This window comes from Pelophylax lessonae (genome assembly GCF_965119305.1).
Source record: "Pelophylax lessonae genome assembly, chromosome: 3".
NCBI lineage: Eukaryota > Metazoa > Chordata > Amphibia > Anura > Ranidae > Pelophylax > Pelophylax lessonae.
This window is the reverse complement of record NC_138770.1, coordinates 176469870-176491834: the sequence shown is the minus strand read 5'-3', so window position 1 is coordinate 176491834 and position 21965 is coordinate 176469870. Positions and strand designations below refer to the sequence as shown.

Here is a 21965-nt window from a genome sequence, read left to right as displayed (position 1 = left end):
AGCTTAGCAAATGAGCAGAAGCTCTGCTGACTTCCATCATCCAATCATGTGCAAACAAAAATGCTGTTTTTTTTTAAATAAATTTCCTTGCATGTGATTGGGTATTCTTTGCAAAACTAAGCTTTTCCTTATTTACTAAGCTCTGGAGCAACTGCACTTGCAGAGTCTAACTGCACTTTGTAAAGTACGCAGTCTATTTGCCTTTAGTAAATCAACCCATATGTGCATTGCTTGCATTTTTTTGTGCAATGTGATACTTTTTATGCATGTGTTTTATTGTTTTTTTTTTTCTTTTTTGTTTTACTAAAGCACGTTTCTTTTTCTTTTACGTGACATGAGTTGCAGCTCATTGTAACACATTGCACTGTGTTTAAATGCAGCAAATTTAATTTTTGACCAGTGCATACCAGCACTGTGCAGTAGTGTGAACAAGGGCAATTCAAACAGGAAGTTTTCCTTGTTCGTGCAATGAAGTTAGTTTAGGCAAGACAGCCCAAAGCAAATCCTGTAAATGGACTTTTCCAGGTTTTAATTTTGGTGGCTGAGTTTAGCAATTAGGAATAGTTTTTCGTGACCGTTCCAAACCAAGCACCTGCACATGCAATGAAATCCACAGTGTGAATAAGTGCTAAAGGGTCTAGCATATATGAATTTATCCTGAGACACAACTGCATTGCAGCTGTACTGTGCATACCTCCCAACTTTCTGAGATGGGAATGAAGGATGCCTATTAGCAAACGTATGTAGGCATGGGACACACCCGCTGCCACACCCCCTTACAGGAGAATTATATTTATAGTAATGAATTATATATATATATATATATATATATACACACACACATATATAATACATATACAGTATATATATATATATATATATATATATATATACTGTATATATATATATATATATATATATATATATATATACACACACACATATATAATATATATTTATATATATATATATATATATATATATATATATATATATTAGGGATGCACCGAAATGAAATTCTTGGCCGAAGCCGAAGCCGAATAATAATGAAATGCTTGGCCGAAGGCCGAATACCGAACGCGGTGTTTCGCATTTTTTCCATTTATTTTGCCAATTTTTAGGGGGCACGCTGATGGGCACATTTTATGTTAGGGGGCACTCTGATGGGCAAAACAAAACATTTAAATCAGCGTTGCTCTTAACATAAAATATGCCCATTAGCGTACCCCTTAAAATAAAATATGCCCATCAGAGTGCCCCTTAACATAAAATATGCTCATCAGAGTGCCCCTTAACATAAAATATGCTCATCAGAGTGCCCCTTAACATAAAATATGCTCATCAGAGTGCCCCTTAACATAAAATATGCTCATCAGCATGTCCCTCAGCATAAAATAAGGGGCATGCTGATGGTCACTTTTTATGTCAAGGGAGCACTCTGTTGGGCACATTTTTTTTCTTTTTTTTTTTTTTAAGGGGCACTTTATAGGGCACTCTAATGTAATGAGCATGGCAAGTGGCAACAACATATGGCAGTCTGCACACTAATGCTTGTGCAGCTGCCAGCTACCGTATTCTCCCCCAAATGTGCTCAGCTCCACATCACATACCTGAACTGCAGCCAGAGCCAAAAGCCGTGAACAGGGGGGCGGGGCGTGGACCTAGTGTGAAGGACCCGCAGTCAGGAGCAGGGGGCGGGACGCGCACGTGACGTCACACCCCCTACTCGCGGCCGGACAGGACACTGGCAGCGTGTGAGAAGGGAGCCGCGAGCCGCAATGAGGAAGGTGAGCGGTCAGGGCGGAAGCTGACATTGTTCGGCTCAAAATTATTCGGCCTTTTGACTTATTCGGCCGAACGCCGAAAGTGCTATTTTCTCTATTTTCGGCCGAATAATGTTCGGCCGCCGAATATTCGGTGCATCCCTAATATATATATATCAATCACTAGTAATCCTTTATACTGACTTTTGACATTTAGAAATGCAGAAATTTAGAAATTGGATGAAAGGTTTAGCACTAAGAAACACTTTTTGAAAGATAAAAAGTGCATTTTATATGCAACTATATAGATCAGACCAAAATTAGGGACAAATGAGGAGGAAAGAGGGACAGGGAGACTTTGTTCCAAATCTGGGTCCCTTGAAATCAGGGACAGTTCAGAACTAAGGTACTGTGTTTTAGGCAAAGTCTGTTTGGTAAAGAATTGGTTATTGCAGGTTGGAATTACTATTAGATGCCCAATTATACTGTTGTATTACCATTGACCGGGTAATTATGATAATAATAGTATGAATATTAATATGCACAGTGTAAATAAGAGCATGATGACCTTCCATTTAGGACACATTTGCATCCATAAATAAATGGTGTCTTATGACCTCTATGTTGCCAAAATATTGCGTTCTGAAGCTAAAAAGGGATTAATCGGGCTTGTGACTTGGACACTTGCACTGTACATAATATCCTTGTTAATCATCACCGCACTCTAGTAAGAGTGGTATTTAGTGAAAACAAGATGAACCATTTATTCATTACGGATTGAATAGTTTTCCGTAAAGAGAATTCTTTAGTTAATTCCATTGTGTTATCACTTAAGTACAGATGGAAAGTGGACCTAATAATAATAATAATTCATGTAAAAATGGAGTTGGTAAGAACTGCAATCAGAATACACTATTTCAAACATATATCTAATTAAATGTAATAGTAAAAACAAGAAAAGTCGTTTCAAGACTCATTTTCATTTTTTTGTGCTTAGAACATGCATTTTAATAAGCTTTCTTAATCAACCCTGTCAGGTTAAAAATGGAAAGGATCCTGCAATTAAAGTTCTGCATCCTCTTTGGATGTCTATGTCCCCCCACCAAGCACTGTGGTCCCATCTTCTGTCAGTACAGGACATAGCTGTGGCATAGGGGTCAGGGGGTGAAAACATGGAGATTGGCATCTCACACTTCCAGAAGTGTTGGCTGCCAAGTGGTCTTATGAAGGCCCCCCTGGGGAGCTCTGTATAAAAGCTCCTCTATTTCAAGGACCTTTCATCTGAATATTTTAAACTGACAGGATCTTTCTAAAGAAGATCCATCATTTTTACTGTTCTGTCCCCCAGCGCTTCTTCATAACGGCAGCTGGTCTCAGCTCTGAGGTTGTATTCACAAAGCAAGGGAGAGCTGCTCTAGTGATTCACCACTGCCAGAGCTCTCCATTACTGACTTTGGTAGGGGGCAGTGTGGTGCACGATTCAGGGCATCACATGGCTCCCCCTTTTTTTTTTTTGTTTTGTACTAGCTTTATTTGAAGTGAACAAAATGTACATTTCATAAATAGTATGTGCTGCATATATTGAAATACACTACAGTACAATACAGTTGTACCTACGTTCTAAAATTCAATAACGATTGGAGAAATTGGGTTGAGGCGCTAAGGACTTTCACGGTACCGCAAAAACTTACAGAACAATAATGATAAAAAAATATTAAAATTTTATTAAATCCACATTTGTTAAAACTCTCTACCCATAGGGAGGAGCATACACAGTACACTGCACAATATAATAGTCCACTAGGGGCACCTGGGCAAAAAAGTGAACTAGTAAAAGTAATAATTGAAACAAAAAAAAACCTCTGATAGAGATTGGATGTTGATAAAGCTCCCTACGAATGGGGGTCACTCTATATTCCTCCAATTTAACTGAACATGTTTCACTGGGGGACCGCGAAACTTACACTTCATTCGCAGCAATGTATAGCATCCAATACGCTGCGTTGCTGTATATTGCTGTGCAATTCGTCACGGTGCGCTGAGATAAAATGCACCATGCCTAGGCTGCATTACACTGTGAATGGGACACATAGGGAACAATTGTTTCCTATGTGTCCCTGCGGTGACAGATGTTTTACCATGTCGTAAGACGTCTGTCACCGCATATAATGTGAATTCATCCTGAGAGCTTTCCAGAGACAAGAAGCAGAAATAGGAATACAAAAGCAGACACATCTGTCTTCCCTCTGCATTCTTCTTACCACTGCTTGTCTTGGGAAAGCTGTCAGATCCGGCGTTCTGTCAAATAGTGCATCCTGTCACTCCAGCTGGCGTGACCTCAACACTGCAGATCGTCGGAGGCATTATCCAACGATCTGCAAAGTGCAGAGGGAGAATTTTATTGCCAGATTCTGTCTCACTCTCTCTGTGCATGCGCGTGACTCGAGCGGCGGAATCCGCCCTGCAACACGCCCAAATTCGCACTGCAAGATCCGCCCTGAAACACACCCAAATCTACCGAACAACAATAGTATTCTGCCTGTGACTCCGCCTATGACATCGCTTAAGTTTCACATATGCGCAGAGAGAGTGAGGCAGAATCTTACAATTAGATTCTCCCTTCGTGCTTTGCAGATCGTCATATAATGCCCCCCACGATATGCGCATGTGTAGTGTTGACGTCACACCAGCTGATCAATAGATCAGCTGGAGTGACGTTACGTACTGTGCATGCGCAGATCTCATCAGAGGAATTATCTGGCAGGATGCACTATTCGACAGAACACTGGCAGGAGCTGCCTTTATGAAGCAGCTGTCTCCTTCCTAGCTGTTGTTGAATCTATCAAGGCAGGAGGGAAGGGGATGCATTTGGACTTAATGGCTAGGGTCAGGAAGCACCTAGCAACACAGGACAAAGTAGTACATGTAGGAGACATAATATTAAAAAATTATAATGATAGATCTTCTTTAATTTACATTTTTTTTACAAATTGTGGGGTGTTTTTTCTTAAAGCTAAATTTTACTTACCTTGAATCTAGCGATGTGCTGTCTCCAGAACTCCCTGCCAGCCGCTGACATTTTCAAGCGGGCGGATTTCAGGTCTTGATTGCTGGCCGCCGTCATTGGCCGGGCAGGAATCACACCCACACATGCACGGTAGTTCCATCAGATTTAGCATTGCCCAATTTGTGCAGAGAGCTGTGCTTGCACAACTTACTGTATAGGGGTGGATAGGCAGGTAAGAAGCTTTAATGCAGCAAAGACATGCCATAGTTTTCTTTTTTAGGCATTCTTTATTTTATTGTCACCTGGTGATCCAGCCTGTCTTTAGTTTTTTAAAAGAACAAGCTCTCTTGCAGTTAGAGGGATGAGACAAACCATTTAACACATGGGTGCATGCAATGATCAGATTGTATTTTTTATTCATGTTTATATAAAAAGAAAAAAACATGTATTGGTGCAACTGCTTATAATGTGTGAGCTGGAGTTTGGCTTCAGTTTGTTAGTGTATTGAAATCTGCTAGTACATATAACACTCCCCTCCCCCCAGACTGAAAGTTCTGCTGTTCAAATCTGCACGATGCCACTTCATCCAGAGTGGGGGCACTCTAATACAGGAGGTGTGCTACTGGCCAGATCACCAGGTGAACATAGAGGGAAAAAGACATCTAATGATTGGTAAGCTGCAATATTTTACATTTGCACCGTATAAGACCAGGCTTAGGCTTTGAACTGATATGTGAAGTCAATTGTCTGATGATGACCAGCCTGGGCCAGGGCAGTGTTTTTCATAGGGCAGGTATTGGATCGTCTTAAATATACAGCATGCCCCATCATGTCCATCAAGTTCAACCAAAAGACAAAAATAAAAACACCTTGCATCCTCAGCTGACCAGCTGACCTCATAAATACAACCTGTGCCTGGACTATGCACACTAAAGTAGTTGCATACTGAACAAGCAGTAAAATCACTTTAAGCCCCAGTTCACATTGACTGCGGCTTTGAAATCGTATGACTTCCCCTGAAGTCACACAATTTCAAAGCCGCATCTCAGTGCGAATTCAGATGCGACTTTGAAGACATTGTTGCAGTTTCTGTCACAAGTTAGCCTATAGTTTTGTCTGTATATTCTTACCTCCTTGCTGCAGTGCTTCTGTTTGCCTCCCTTCACATGTGGTGTTTGGGCTTCTCTGTTTCCTATGGGCGTCGCCTGCTTCACTGTGGGTTATATCCTGTTTCTGTCAATTACTTCCTGGGTCACCTCCCTGTTTGCTTCCCTATATATACACAGGCTCAGTGTACTGTTCCTTGCTTGAGCAACATCCCTGTTCTCTGAGCTGCCATCTGTGTATCCCTTGGCTATTGTAGCTGATCTCCTGTGTACCGACCCGGCTTGTTTCTCCGTCTACATTTGTCTGCTGCCTGTCCTGACCTCGGCTTGTCTCTTGGACCTCCTTATAGTCTCCTGTTTACCCTGCACACGCCAGCGGTCTCCACATTCTCAGCTGGGCCTACCTGGGGGCCGCGACCTGGTTCCAGTCTGCTGCAAGTCCATCCCCACCATCAGGAGCAAGGGTGAAGAAGCAGGCTGGGGCTTAGACTCCGTGCCCTGGGGAATCCTGAGCTGGGGATCTATAAGGGCTCACTACCACAGACCTGTTGACAGTTTGCTCAAGCCATGAGCTCGTCGGAGACACCGCAGCCACTTCAGGATCAACTTCAGAGTTTGGAACAGAGAGTTAACGTTCAGCAGGCTTATCAAGAACAGATTATGCAGTGTCTGCAGGCTCTTTCTTCCCGTTTGGATCAGCTGCAGATTGTTCCTACTCCCGCTTCCTCCGTTCCAGCTCCTGTGTCCGCCCCTGTTGCTTCCGCTTCCGCAGTCCCTCCAGCAGAGGTCAGTCCTGCAAAACTCCAGCTGCCTCCGCCATCTCACTTATCTGGGGACCCCAAAGCTTGTCGGGGATTCATCAATCAGTGCTCAATCCACTTTGAGCTAGCAGGCCATTACTTTCCTACTGATCGTTCCAAGGTGGCGTACATGATTTCACTCCTGTCGGGACCAGCGTTGGCTTGGGCCTCGCCGCTGTGGGAGCGTCAAGATCCTACCGTTTCCAGTCTCTCTGCCTTCCTAGAAGCTTTCCGTAATACCTTTGATGTGCCTGGCAGGGCCTCATCTGCTTCTGGAGCCCTTCTTCGTCTTCGTCAAGGAAACATGGCTGTTGGTCAATATGCAGTTCAGTTTCGCACCCTGGCTTCGGAACTGGCATGGAACAATGAGGCTCTTACTGCAACATTTTGGCAAGGTCTTGCAGATCGTATTAAGGATGAACTAGCTGGCAGAACTGTACCCACCACCTTGGATGGCTTGATTTCCCTTAGCATCCAAATTGATGTCCGCTTCCAGGAGCGAGATCTGGAAAGGACTGTGTCACGTCACCCCCCACTGGGTCACCTTGCTCCTGTTGTCCAGAACATTCCGGAACAACCCATCTCTCCCGCAGTATTGGCTTCTGAAGAACCCATGCAATTAGGCCAGACACGCCTCGCTCCACAAGAGAGGTCCCGTTGCCTGAGACTCGGCCTGTGTCTTTACTGCGGAGCTGGTGGTCGTATGATAAAATCCTGCCCAGTCCGTCCGGGAAACTCTCGGGTCTAGGTCGCTTAGAGGGAAGCGATCTAGACCAGAATCTGAACTCTGTGTAAGATTCCGGTACCTCCGGTACCCTTAATCACCACTTTCCTCTGTAATGCGTCCCACCTTTCTCCTCAGGTGGTACGCATATACCTTTAAGAACGATGATGTCACTGCTGAGCGCCGCAGGGCGGCTATTTCAACCGCCGGCGGTCTCACTCACACTGTACGTTCAACCTGCCTTGATATCCACATGCTTTCAAGCCTGTCTCCCGATCGGAACCTCCAGCTATTCCCTTTACCTGGAGCAGACCGGAACCTCGCTACTGATCCCTGTAACTCACTACCGGACCATTCCTCATCTACTGGACCTCTCTAAACTACTAACATTACAAGTGATAAGTACCCCGCAGGGGAACCCTCCATAACCTTATTGCACTATCTACCTATGCACATTAAGGACTGTTACTACCTATCCATACTATCCTATCATCTGCACTGTTACATAGATTGCTAGCTCTTGAGCCTACTACCATCTATCATCTGCACTGATGCATAGATTGCTAGCTCTCCTGTCTACTACTATCTATCCTTGCACTGGGTTACTCTATCCTGTATTTGTCATCTGCTGTCCTCACCACCTATTAGCATACTCGATACTAACCTATCTGCATTCCTAAATACCATCTTGAACTCTCCTATACAAACCTATCAAGTGATTACCATCCTTGTCACTGTTCACACCTGTCCCTTCAGCACATCACCTTCATACTAACATATACATCCTATCACTCCAGGAACATCTCATTGAGTGTGTATATATCTGTATGTTGAAGCTGACAGGCCCACGGTGATGAGTCCTGGAGAGTTGGATTTGGTATTCAACACATCTCTACATGACTGCTGAGTGGAGATTTTGCAGCTGCAAATCCAGCCTATACTAAAAACGCAGGAGCGTTACACTCTGCCACCTACCCTCGATTTGTTATACCCGTCTCTATTCATTGGGCCCTAAATTCTTATCAAGTTTCTGCATATGTAGACTCTGGAGCAGCCGGGAATTTCATTGAGCAGTCTTTGGCCACTGAACTGGGCATTCCTCTAGTTCCCCTGGCTATGCCTCTAGCTGTTTCGGCAGTGGATGGCTCTACCTTGGCCTTCGGACCCCTACGCTTCAGAACAGCCTCCATCACAATGCATGTCGGTGTCCTTCATCGGGAGGAAGTCTCCTTCCTGATACTTCCCAAGTCTTCTAGTCCCATCATTCTTGGACTTCCATGGTTGAAGAAATACTCACCTTATCTGGATTGGAACTCTGGCCAAGTGTTATCTTGGGGGTCGCAATGCATCAGACCTGTCTCCCTAAGGTGTCTCCACCTCTCCGTGTACCTGTGGCTGAGGTCTCTACCTCTCCAATTCTTCCTCGGCAGTATCTGGCCTTCCGAGATGTCTTTTGCAAAAAAGCTGCTGACAGTTTGCCTCCTCATCGTCCCTATGACTGTGCGATTGACCTCCAACCCGAGGCTTCACCACCCCGAGGTAGAGTCTACCCTCTCTCCATCCCGGAGACCCAAGCCATGTCCAAGTACATCCAGGAAAATCTGCAGAAAGGATTTATACGTAAATCCAATTCTCCTGCTGGGGCTGGGTTCTTCTTTGTGGAGAAAGAGGATGGTACACTCCGGCCCTGCATTGATTATAGAGGTCTCAATGCCATCACCATTAAGAATCGGTACCCGTTACCCTTGATTTCCAAACTTTTTGACAGGCTACAAGATGCTCATATTTTCACCAAGTTGGACCTCTGTGGAGCATACAATTTGATTAGGATTCGAGACGGGGATGAATGGAAAACCGCTTTAACACCAGAGATGGGCACTATGAATATCTCGTAATGCCTTTTGGCTTGTGTAACGCCCCAGCTGTCTTCCAGAACTTTGTTAATGAAATTTTTTCTGATCTCCTATATGTTTGTGTCATCGTGTATCTGGATGACATACTCATCTTTTCTCCAGATTTGAACACTCATCGCCAGCATGTTTGTACGGTTCTTCAACGTCTTCGGGACCACCGCTTGTATGTGAAGTTGGAGAAGTGCCTCTTCGAGCAAACCCAAGTTCCTTTCCTAGGCTACATAGTCACAGATAAAGGGCTGCTTATGGATCCTGCCAAACTTCATGCCATCTCCAACTGGCCTCAGCCTTTTGGTCTAAAAGCAACGCAACGGTTCTTGGGATTCACCAATTTCTATCGCCAGTTCATCCCCGATTACTCCTCTCTGGTGGCACCCATTACCTCCTTGACCCGGAAGGGTGCCAATGCAAGAACCTGGCCTCCTGAAGCTGTCAAGGCTTTCCACAAGCTCAAATCGGCCTTCCTATCGGCATCTATTCTCAAACGTCCTGACATTCTTCAGCCTTTCTTCTTGGAAGTAGATGCCTCGTCCTTGGGAGTGGGGGCCGTCCTTCTCCAAAGTCATGACAGTAAGCTCCGCCCCTGTGCCTTTTTCTCGAAGAAGTTTTCTGATGCAGAGAAAAATTACACCATCGGGGATCGGGAGCTTCTGTCTATCAAGCTGGCACTGCAAGAATGGCGACATCTACTGGATGTCCTCATCGTATTCTGATCTATACCGATCATAAGAACCTCCAGTATCTGCAGTCTTCCCGACGTTTAAATCCCAGGCAAGCACGATGGGCTCTCTTTTTTGCCAGGTTTAATTTTGACATCACCTTCCAGCCTGGCTCCAAGAATGCTCGTGCGGATGCCTTGTCCAGATCATTTGACGTTGCTGACTCAGAGTGTCATATTGAACCTGAACATATTATTCCTGCCAATTGTTTCCTGGCCTCCACTCACCTTCAGTCTCCACGTATCCCTCCCGGAAAGACTTTTGTGAGGCCCTCCCTTCGCCCCAAGCTTCTCAAATGGGCACGTGATTCCAAACTCTCTGGACATCCTGGTGTGCAACGCACCTGTGCTTTCCTGCTGCGTTACTACTGGTGGCCCTCACTCCGGAAGGATGTTGAGGAATATGTCCAGGCTTGCTCCATTTGCGTGCAGTCTAAGTCTTCTACTTCAGCTCCAGCAGGTCTCCTGTTACCTCTACCTGTTCCAGATGTACCATGGCGCTGCATTTCTATGGACTTTATATCTGAACTACCCCCATCAGCGGGCTCCACCGTTATCTGGGTGGTGGTAGACAGGTTTTCTAAAATGTGTCACTTAACTCCACTTCCAGGCCTACCCTCTTCTGTCACTTTGGCTTCCATCTTCATTAGGGAAATCTTTCATCTCCATGGTAGGCCCTCACACATTGTCTCAGATAGAGGAGTTTAGTTTACGGCCTTCTGGAGAGCCCTGGCCACGTCATTTGGAATCAAGTTGGATTTCTCCTCAGCTTTTCATCCGCAGTCAAATGGTCAAACGGAAAGGGTTAACCAGAATGTGGAACGGTATCTTTGTGCCTTCATTTCTGCCCGTCAGGATGATTGGGTAGACCTTTTACCCTGGGCAGAATTTGCCCTCAATAACCATGCTAATGCCAGCACTGGTGAGTCTCCCTTCTTCACGGTATTTGGCCGCCATCCTTCAGTACCATTTCCTGTTCCGATCTCTGCTGAAGTGCCGGCGGTCGCAATGGTGCAACGGTCTCTCAATTCTATCTGGGCAGATGTTTCCAAGAATTTACATATGGCGGCTTCCAGGTACAAGGTAGCTGCAGATCGTCATCCCTGTGCGAGCCCCAAAATTCTCCCTGGTGATAAGGTTTGGCTCTCTACCAAGAATATCCGTCTCAGGGTACCCTCTATGAAGTTTGCTCTCCGTTTCATTGGTCCCTTTACAATCCTCTGCCAGGTTAACACTGTCGCTTTGAAGCTCCGTCTCCCGTCACATCTAAAAATCCCCAATGTTTTCCATGTTTCTCTCCTGAGACCATACATCATCAATAGGTTTTCTCATCCTATGCGTCGTCCTTCTCCAATAGCCAGTACTTCGGATCAGTACGAAATCAAGCAAATCTTGGATTCCAAATTCTCCAGGGGGAGGCTCTTGTATCTAGTGGACTGGAAAGGATATGGTCCTGAGGAGAGATGTTGGATTCCTTCCACTGATGTTTCTGCACCTCGTTTGGTGAAACTTTTTCATCAGAAGTTTCCTCTCAAGGCTGGGCCCAAACGAGTGGGGAGGCCCCGTAAGAGGGGGGGGGGGTACTGTCACAAGTTAGCCTATAGTTTTGTCTGTATATTCTTACCTACTTGCTGCAGTGCTTCTGTTTGCCTCCCTTCACATGTGGTGTTTGGGCTTCTCTGTTTCCTATGGGCGTCCCTGCTCCACTGTGGGTTATATCCTGTTTCTGTCAATTACTTCCTGGGTCACCTCCCTGTTTGCTTCCCTATATATACACAGGCTCAGTGCACTGCTCCTTGCTTGAGCAACATCCCTGTTCTCTGAGCTCCCATCAGTGTATCCCTTGGCTATTGTATCTGATCTCCTGTGTACCGACTCAACTTGTTCCTCCGTCTACGTTTGTCTGCTGCCTGTCCTGACCTCGGCTTGTCTCTTGGATCTCCTTATAGTCTCCTGTTTACCCTGCACACGCCAGCGGTCTCCACATTCTCAGCTGGGCCTACCTGGGGGCCGCGACCTGGTTTCAGTCTGCTGCAAGTCCATCCCCACCATCAGGGGCAAGGGTGAAGAAGCAGGCTGGGGCTTAGACTCCGCGCCCTGGGGAATCCTGAGCTGGGGATCTATAAGGGCTCACTACCACAGACCCGTTGACAGCTTCATGCACAGAATCTATTGAAGTTGCACTCGAAATTGCCAAAAGTACTACATGTACTACTTTTTCAAATTGATGCAGCACTGCAAAGATGGCGTTGCACAGATCTGAACAGTGTCATTGCTGGAAAAAGGATGCATGATAAGCCGCTCCAATGTGAACAGGGGATAATGCAAGCAAGCATTGACCTTTGTCACTACAAACATTGTGGAGAGGTTCATTTTGAAAGTTTACAAATGAGGCACAATATCTTAGCATTTTTAAGAGAACAGATATTAGCAGCCTACCCTTTAAAGCAGGGGTATTCAAGCTATGGCCCTCCAGTTGTTCAGGGACTACAATTCCCATCATGCCTAGTCATTCTGTGAATGTCAGAGTTTTACAATGCCTCATGGGACGTGTAGTTCCGCAACAGCTGGAGGGCTGTAGTTTGAGGATCCCTGCTCTAAAGCAAACACATAGCAGGTATTTCTAAGCTGTTAGAAACAGATCTAGGGCTCATTTAACCTCTTCTGGTCCACCCCACGCAGATATTCTGCGGCAGGGCGGCCCTCCTGCTCAAAATCACGTACCTATATGTTATTTTGTGCAATGGGTCTGGGGCGCCTGCGGGTGCTGCCGGTGGCAAGCTGTGTCCAATCCGACAGGAGCAAATCAGCGGGTCCGGCAGACTCAATGTTCGCCAGCACCTCGCAATCGTTCGGGAGAGAGGCAGAATGGCAGTTTGCCTATGTGAACAAGACAGAGCGCCGTTCTGTGAGGGGGAAGATGGAGATCTTTTGTTTCTGCTAAGCAGGAACACTGGTCTCTGTCTTCAAACAGTCAAAGCACCTCTCACACAGTTAGAAAGCACTGCCAGGGAACACATTTAACCCTTTGATCACCCCTGATGTTAACCCCTTCCCTGCCAGTGTCATTAGAATACAGTGGGTACGGAAAGAATTCAGACCCCCTTAAATTTTTCACTCTTTGTTATATTGCAGCCATTTGCTAAAATCATTTAGGTTCATTCTTCTTCCTCATGAATGTACACATAGCACCCCATACTGACAGAAAAACACAGAATTGTTGACATTGTTGCAGATTTATTAAAAAAGAAAAACTGAAATATCACATGGTCCTAAGTATTCAGACCCTTTGCTCAGTATTTAGTAGAAGCCCCCTTTTGATCTAATACAGCCAGGAGTCTTTTTGGGAAAGATGCAACAAGTCTTTCACACCTGGATTTGGGGATCCTCTGCCATTCCTCCTTGCAGATCCTCTCCAGTTCTGTCAGGTTGGATGGTAAACGTTGGTGGACAGCCATTTTTAGGTCTCTCCAGAGATGCTCAATTGGGTTTAAGTCAGGGCTCTGGCTGGGCCATTGAAGAACAGTCACGGAGTTGTTGTGAAGCCACTCCTTCGTTATTTTAGCTGTGTGCTTAGGGTCATTGTCTTGTTGGAAGGTAAACCTTCGGCCCAGTCTGAGGTCCAGAGCACTCTGGAGAAGGTTTTTGTCCAGGATATCCCTGTACTTGGCTGCATTCATCTTTCCCTCGATTGCAACCAGTCGTCCTGTCCCTGCAGCTGAAAAACACCCCCACAGCATGATGCTGCCACCACCATGCTTCACTGTTGGAACTGTATTGGACAGGTGATGAGCAGTGCCTGTTTTTCTCCACACATACCGCTTAGAATTAAGGCCAAAAAGTTCTATTTTGGTCTCATCAGACCAGAGAATCTTATTTCTCACCATCTTGGAGTCCTTCAGGTGTTTTTTAGCAAACTCCATGCGGGCTTTCATGTGTCTTACACTGAGAAGAGGCTTCCGTCGGGCCACTCTGCCATAAAGACCTGACTGGTGGAGGGCTGCAGTGATGGTTGACTTTCTACAACTTTCTCCCATCTCCTGACTGCATCTCTGGAGCTCAGCCACAGTGATCTTTGGGTTCTTCTTTACCTCTCTCACCAAGGCTCTTCTCCCCCCGATAGCTCAGTTTGGCCGGACGGCCAGCTCTAGGAAGGGTTTTGGTCATCCCAAACGTCTTCCATTTGAGGATTATGGAGGCCACTGTGCTCTTAGGAACCTTAAGTGCAGCAGAAATCTTTTTGTAACCTTGGCCAGATCTGTGCCTTGCCACAATTCTGTCTCTGAGCTCTTCAGGCAGTTCCTTTGACCTCATGATTCTCATTTGCTCTGACATGCATTGTGATCTGGAAGGTCTTATATAGACAGGTGTGTGGCTTTCCTAATCAAGTCCAATCAGTATAATCAAACACAGCTGGACTCAAATGAAGGTGTAGAACCATCTCAAGGATGATCAGAAGAAATGGAAAGCACCTGAGTTAAATATATGAGTGTCACAGCAAAGGGTCTGAATACTTAGGACCATGTGATATTTCAGTTTTTCTTTTTTAATAAATCTGCAACAATGTCAACAATTCTGTGTTTTTCTGTCAGTATGGGGTGCTATGTGTACATTCATGAGGAAGAAGAATGAACCTAAATGATTTTAGCAAATGGCTGCAATATAACAAAGAGTGAAAAATTTAAGGGGGTCTGAATACTTTCCGTACCCACTGTAGTTAAAGTGCATATTTTTAGCACTGATCACTGTATTAGTGTCACTGGTCCCTAAAAAAGTGTCAAAAGTGTAAGTTAGTGTTCGATTTATCCACTGCAATGTTGCAGTCTCGCTCAAAAATTGCTGATCGCCACCATTACGAGTAAAAAAAACAATATTTCCACACACATATGCAATGCGGGAGCCAGCGCAGTTCTCGTTCCAGTTCCCGCATCACATGTCTCTCGCAGGCAGTTCACACTGCCCTAGGCAAAGTGCTGTGGGTGGTAATACAAGTTAATGACACTCCCAGATCGTTGCGCAGATCGCAGTGCGAACTGTGAAATAGTGCAGGAATTGGATTGCATAGGTGTGAACACCCATGCAATCTTGATTCTAGTGAGGACCAAAAAAGGGTCCTCTACCATTTTGGTGCAAATGCTATGTGATTTCAGTCATACAATCTGTATGGCTGAATTTGCATGGCACAGACATAGCATGTGATCTGCACAGCAGTGTGGTATGAATCGCATGAGATGTCTAACATCGCAATAGTGTGAAGGAATACCTTCACATTAAACACACCTGCAGAATTCAGGGATGACTTGTTTTTATGCTTTTTAGTTGTTAAAAATGTGTAAATAGTTTACCATCTATAGTCTAGGCACAGGTGCACTTAAGTGTAACCCCCATTTTAGATGATACCTTGCTTGTGGGCTCCTCCATTAAAAGCTGTGATAAAAAATAAAAGTACAATAAAAAATATATATCATTTAATGTGCACTGTGTATATTACATTTAAAGCGTAACTCCACTCTTGTTGAGAAAAAAACATTCCCCTCTGGGTGATCTCTGTACATTGCAAGGATTTAAACACACTTTGTTGCAGATTCCTACCTTTTGTTATTCTGAAAAAATCCCTGTGTATTGCTCTGTGCCCCTGTGCTAATTGAGTGTAATGGGAGGGGTTTCATAATTCTCAATCAGCTGCTGCACCTACAGGGCTCTAATGAGAAAAATTGCTTTGTCTGCATCCCTTCAGATGTGATTTCCCTTTTGGAGTATCTCACCAAAAATGAAATTTTTATTGCAGGGGATGCCAGAAATCTGACTTGTATCTTAGGAAGACTTCTGGGAAAATTGGTGAGCCAATCACACAAGCAGGAAATTATGTTTCTGGGGTGTGGTCAGTACATATTCTGTGTACAGAACACCTCCAGGTAGCCATATTGGATTGCATTTTCAGAAAATTACAACAGCTGCAGATTGAAAATGAAAGCTCATTTTTAATAACATTCAATTACAATATGATTTGTGTCGCAATTGATATGTTATATTATTTATTCATTTTTTTAATATATTTTTTTCCCCCACAAAAGTGGAGTTACCCTTTAAATTAGCTTTTTCTCTATTCTATTCCAGGGAATAATAAAAATGTTTTAATGATTTTAGTAAATAAGTGAGTAGACACTTTAGCCCTCATTCACACCGCTGCGACTTGCCTAATTGCATGACAAGTCGCACCCCATTTCCAGCAATAGAACCGTTCATATTGTCACAACTCATTTCACAGCAATTATGAAAAAGGTTCCTGCACTACTTTTTACCAATTTCATTGCGACTTTCACAGACTTCTGTTAAATGAAGTCGCAAGCTGCAATGAAATCGGTAATGCAAATCGCACTGTGCAGCTTTGAAATCGTGCCGAAGTAGCGAAATTTCAAATTCGCACCGGTGTGAACAGGGGCTTATAGCCAATTCTGCTCAAAACATTTATGTTTTCATTTTGGCTAAACTGTGCATAGGTGTGGGTCCCTATTGGGGAGATTATCCCTCACAATTAAGCAAAAAAGATGTGCTCTTGTTGAATTCTATGTCTGTGTTGGGGAGATTCTGCTTACTTCCTGTACTGGTGACCACACAGGAAGTGAGTGGGAATCTAACCAACAGATACATACAGCAAAAGACTTTCTGCGTTTGCTATATGCTGGTTTACACGAGTACTAGTGTGTACCCACATGCAGCCATTCATATCTTTGTGCAGCTGTACCCAGCATCTGGACTTCAAAGGTGTGGAAAAAAGTCAGAATATTTTTGTACTCCCTAATGCCCCCCTGTGCATGAAGCAAAAAAGACCTGAACGAGGGACAACCTTTCACCAATTTATCATTGTTTAAAGTATAACTAAAGGCAAAACCGTTTGTATAGTTTTGGATAGAGTAGAGAGGGATTAGAACCCCGGTCAGTTTAAATTGCTGTCTGTGCCCCCTGTTCTATCAGAACAGCGCTACCTATCAGATTCTGCAACAGGAAGTGACGTTCGGACAAGAAAACTTACTGCGCATGCGCTATGCGCTCCAACATGGCCGCTATTCATTCCAATAGCTTTCCTAATGTGACAGAACACGAAGCAGCAGCTGACATGTTCTTACACCCACACAACTCTTGAATTTCAGACTGATTTTAGCAGTAAACTCCACTTATATACCGAAATGTACTACTTCACCGCGACCGAGTGAAAAAGTCTATTTCACTGTATAATCAGTTTGTCGCTGAGCAGTGTGAGATGTACCAAGATGGCCGCCGCCACCTTCTACCTGCAGATTTCTTGCTATATTTACTATATTACAATAATAATAGAAATGTAATACTGTTATTCAGTCTATGAGGGCAGTTTACTGGTAAAATAAATGTAAAATTCAAGACTTGCGTGGGTGTAAGAAGATGTTCTCAGCTGCTTCGTGTTCTGTCACATTAGGAAAGCTATTGGAAGGCATAGCGGCCATGTTTGAACGCATGCGCAGTACGTTTTTCTCTTCCAAATGTCACTTCCAGTTGCAGAATCTGATAGGTAGTGGTATTCTGATAGAACACCGGCATTAGGGAGATTCCCCCTCTCTATTTGTCCTGTTTACCATTATCAGTAAAAGTAATAAAGGGGAAATCTTCCAATGGGGACACTAGTTCTGGTGAGCCATTTGCAGGGATTTCTCCTCACTTCCTGTTTGGATCTCTGCAATGGGACAGAGATGGTGAAAAAAATGAAAAAGAACGTTTATCCTATAGTTCTACTTTGAGCATTAGTTGTGGCCCAGACTTGAGCTCTTAACAAAAGCCTTCAATTATTTCCATTATTGTTCAGTTTTAAAGTGGAATTTAGGTCCCTTTCACACTTATGCGACCTAAAAGTCGCGCGATTTTACCACGTTTTGGTTGCCGCGATTTTGATTTGACTTGAAGCAATGCCTATGTCTTTGTACCTCAAAACGCATTAAAATCGGTCCAAAGTAGTGCAGGGACTACTTTGAAGTCGTCGCGACTTGAAGTTGTACAAATATGAACGGTACTCATTGGAAATCATGGAGTACGAATTGTCATGCGACTTTGCAGTCCCAAATCGCAGGACAAGTCGCACAAGTGTAAAAGGGGCCTAAAGCAGAATTTCACTTTAAAAGGGAAGTTTCACTTTATCTTCTCCTCCCCCTTCCTCTCACTTTTGTTCTTTTTAGGGAGCGAGTACCTAATTTTATCAGGTACCCATACCCACTTCTGCTAGAATCATCTAGGTGATCCCAGTGGAAGTTCACTCACCCCTGCCTGCAACGTCCCAGGGAGGCTGCGGGTCCATTCACAAAGAGCAGCATGACTGGTGCATGCGCAGTGGGGAGTTGGCTGTGAGGCCATAAGGAGTCACAGCCGGCTTCCCACAGTAAAACATGGCGGCACTGGAGACCCAAAGACCAGTAAAGAACCAGCCCAGATGAGGATAGCACTGGATCCCTGGACAGGTAAGTGGCTTTTTATTAAAAATCAGCAGCTACAGTATTTGTAGCTGCCAACTTTTCATATTTTTCAAACAGGCTGAAGATCCTAACCCTTTCGCTAACAGTGGGGGAGTTTCCCACACAATCGATGGTGGAAGCATTCGGACGGCTGCACTGCCGCCTGATTGCCTCCACTTTTAGTACCAGCATGCCCCTGCCATGTATTCCGAGCTCCGCTTGCCCATCTGCAGGGCTAGGGCCGACATAGCGGGTACTGGTGGGTAAAAGGGAGGGAAAAAAAGCAGACAGAAGTCCGCTCTCCTCCCCTTCTTGCTGTGACTCGGAAAGCTATGTGTATGACATATCACTTTCCCGGGTCACCTGTCATTGCAATCTGCATTTCAATACATTCAGTGGAGCCCAGAGGAGACATGCAGGGTCTCATTAAAGAGAACCTGTCACCTAAAATCTTCACATAGGGGACTTTTTGTCCCCTATGTTATGAAAAAAAAAGTCAAAAAAATAAAGCTACACCCAAGCACAAAAAATTCACCCCAAAAACATATGGAGGTCCCCCACCCCCCACATATATGCACATACAAACGCAAACACATGTGTCGGGGACACCTACCTGTGAAAACGTTGTTTGCGATACACATGTTACACATCGCAGTGCATAGCGGAGTGAGAGCAATAATTCTAGCAGAAGACCTCCTCTGTAACGCTAAATTGATGACCTATAGGGTTTTTTTAAACGTCGCCTATAGAAAATATAGGTTACTGAAGTTTGTCGCCACTTTACAGGCGCACAAAAAATAAGAGTTTGATATGTTGGGTATCTATTTACTTGTCTTTTTGATTATTGCATTTATTGGCCCTTAAATTCACTTTAGTGAAATTTAGCGTTTCCTAGACCTTAGCGGTAATATGAATTGACATGAACAATTGGAACTGTCACTATTTTATTCACTAGGGTTTCTGCTTTCAGAAAATGTATAATGTTTTGGGGTTTTATGTAATCTTTAGGCCTAAAATTATTTTTTAAACTTATGCAAAAAAAATAATAATGCAAAAACAGCTCCAGCAGCGAAAGGGTTAAACCCAAAGCCCAAAAATAGAATATATTGCAGTTCACCAATCCCTAAATGAAAAGACTGCATTCAATTTGTTTTTTTAATCTGTTTTCACCTGGTGATCTGGTCAGTATCACATCTCCTGTAATATAGTGCCCCCATTCTGGATGAAGGAGCACATGGGACACATTTAGACAGCAGCAGCATTGTCAGTCCAGGGGGGAGGGGAGTGTTAGGTGTACTAGCAGATTTAAAAAATGAAATGAAACTCTAGCTAACACTTTTAAAGCAGTTACAGCAACCGTTATTTTTTTTTTCCTTTTTGGATAGCGGGTTTACATGAATTAAAAAAAGCTAATCTTTGTAAGCACCCCTGTCAGTGTTAATTGGTTTGTCTTAACCCTCTAACTGCTACATCTGCAGATCAGCTTGTTCTGTTGAAAAAACAACAGACTTACTGGCCAGATCCCCAGATGAAAATAAAAGAAATAAAGCCTAAAGAAGAAAACGAATGCAGCCATCACATCTAAGAATTGGTATGCTGCAATATAATAAATTACTGCTTTTGGGTTTAATACTGATTTAACCAAAGTCTTGAATCAATTGCATTATTGGCTTGTTTTTGCTACTTTTATGTACTTAGTTGTTACTTTGTTACATTTGTCTAGTTTGAACAAGACACACCAAAAAGATAAATAGCATATATAATCTTTACTGTTTCATATGAATAATGTTGTTTTATATTTGCCAACATCAAATATGGCTCCTGCAGTGCTGGTGGTGTTAGAGTAGTTACTGCTTTGCAGCTGTCATGTTATTACGTGTCCCGCAGCAGCCTTTATTTAATAACAAAGCACTTACCCAAAATAGCCAATCAAACGGCAGCTGTCTGCAGAGGGAAAGAATAATTCTGCTTCTTGTTAGTGCACATGGATATTTATATAATAAATAAAAATCCCAACTCCTTGAGAAATATTATATTGGAGGCAGAACAAGAAAATTGCAAATTTTGTAAATAAAGACGTACCCTTCCCTACTGGATCTAAATGTGTATTAAACGATTCCCAATTTTTTGTGTTGCATCGTGTGACTTTAGGTTAGATTTGCTAAAACTGGAGAACACAGAATCTGGTGCAGCTGTGCATAGTAACCAATCAGCTTCTAACTTCAGTTATTCAATTAGGCATTGCTAATAAGACCTGGAAGCCGATTGGTTACAATGCAGAGCTGCCAAAGTTTATGTTTGCTCCAGTTTTAGTAAATCTCCCCCCATTGTACAACAGAATGTGCCGCCTATGCCAACTCCCCAGCTATAGTCAGACCAGTATGGCTGCAACGTGCGAAATGTAAACTTATCTGGTATAAACCTCAAAAGCCTTTAATTGCATAACAGAAATATATAGATGACAAATGGTTTACTTCTTGAAAGTGTGACTGCTGTACCTTACAATGTCAAAGCTTGCACAAAGGTGGAGTTACACTTAAAGGTCACGTTAGTACTTTTCCACACACACACCCCCATGCACACCATACTTGTTTTGTACCTGCTGTCTCTCGAGTGGCGTTCTGTTTGTCCTCTGCCATCTGCTTGTCCTGTGACTGGACAATCAGCATCAGGTCTATGCGTAAGGAGTTACAGTCCTGCCTAAGCTCCATAGCTGATAGCAAACACTGTACCGTCAGATGAGTTGCTGCAGTGCCTCGGCGGTCTCTGTGCTGGACAACGTGCAGCAAACCCCAGCTTTTACTTCCCTATCCCCTCTCCTACCCCCCTCCCTGCACAAGCAATGCTAACAAATTCTGGCTGCAGAGTCCAGCTTTCCATTAGCACCCTGGAGAAAGGGGACCCTGAGGACTCTGTACTAAGTTACTCTGATAACTGAGACCCCCTGCGGATGGGGTTTCCTCTCGTTTTCCCGGGACATGGTTTAGCAGCAGTTTGCACACCTGTTCTGCATTATGTGCCAGCCTTTTCTGGCTCAGTAGAAACTTGTTAAAGAGAACCCTTAGGAAATCTGCCAAGTGTAAACCTGATTTCACATCTAAGTTCCTGCCTCTTACAGCTAAATAACTCAGGTCTTTGTGGACAGTTTACTAAATAAAATATGACTAGACAACATGGCAGAAAAACCTTGTTCACACCTCTCTATTTGAGGGGTTGAACAGTTATGTAAATACCAAGCCACCAACAAACACATTTTATTATCCTCCTAGAACAAACAGGACCATCTTACCGAATGGACACGCTGGGCAGTTGCCCGGGGGCCCCACTTGCCCATCAACTCAGCCCCAGCCAAGCATTAGTCCCGATTCCCGTGTGCATCCCGCCACCGAAACCTAGCAGGTGGCAAGCGCCTGTTGGCCCTGCGCTGCTGTCAGGCCTCTTTGGTTACAGGCACACA

At 44.1% G+C, this 21965-nt stretch overlaps 1 protein-coding gene across 1 annotated transcript in view; it reads right to left on the bottom strand.

Moving 5' to 3' along the window:
* Window positions 1–21420, bottom strand: part of LOC309551296 (uncharacterized protein) — a 71298-nt gene extending 49878 nt beyond the window's left edge. Inside the window, exon 1 of the mRNA XM_082251825.1 lies at window positions 21108–21420. Coding sequence (XP_082107951.1) covers window positions 21108–21219 — 112 coding nt within the window. The 5' untranslated portion in view covers window positions 21220–21420. The remainder of the gene's footprint in view (window positions 1–21107) is intronic.
* Window positions 21421–21965: the final 545 nt, after the last annotated feature.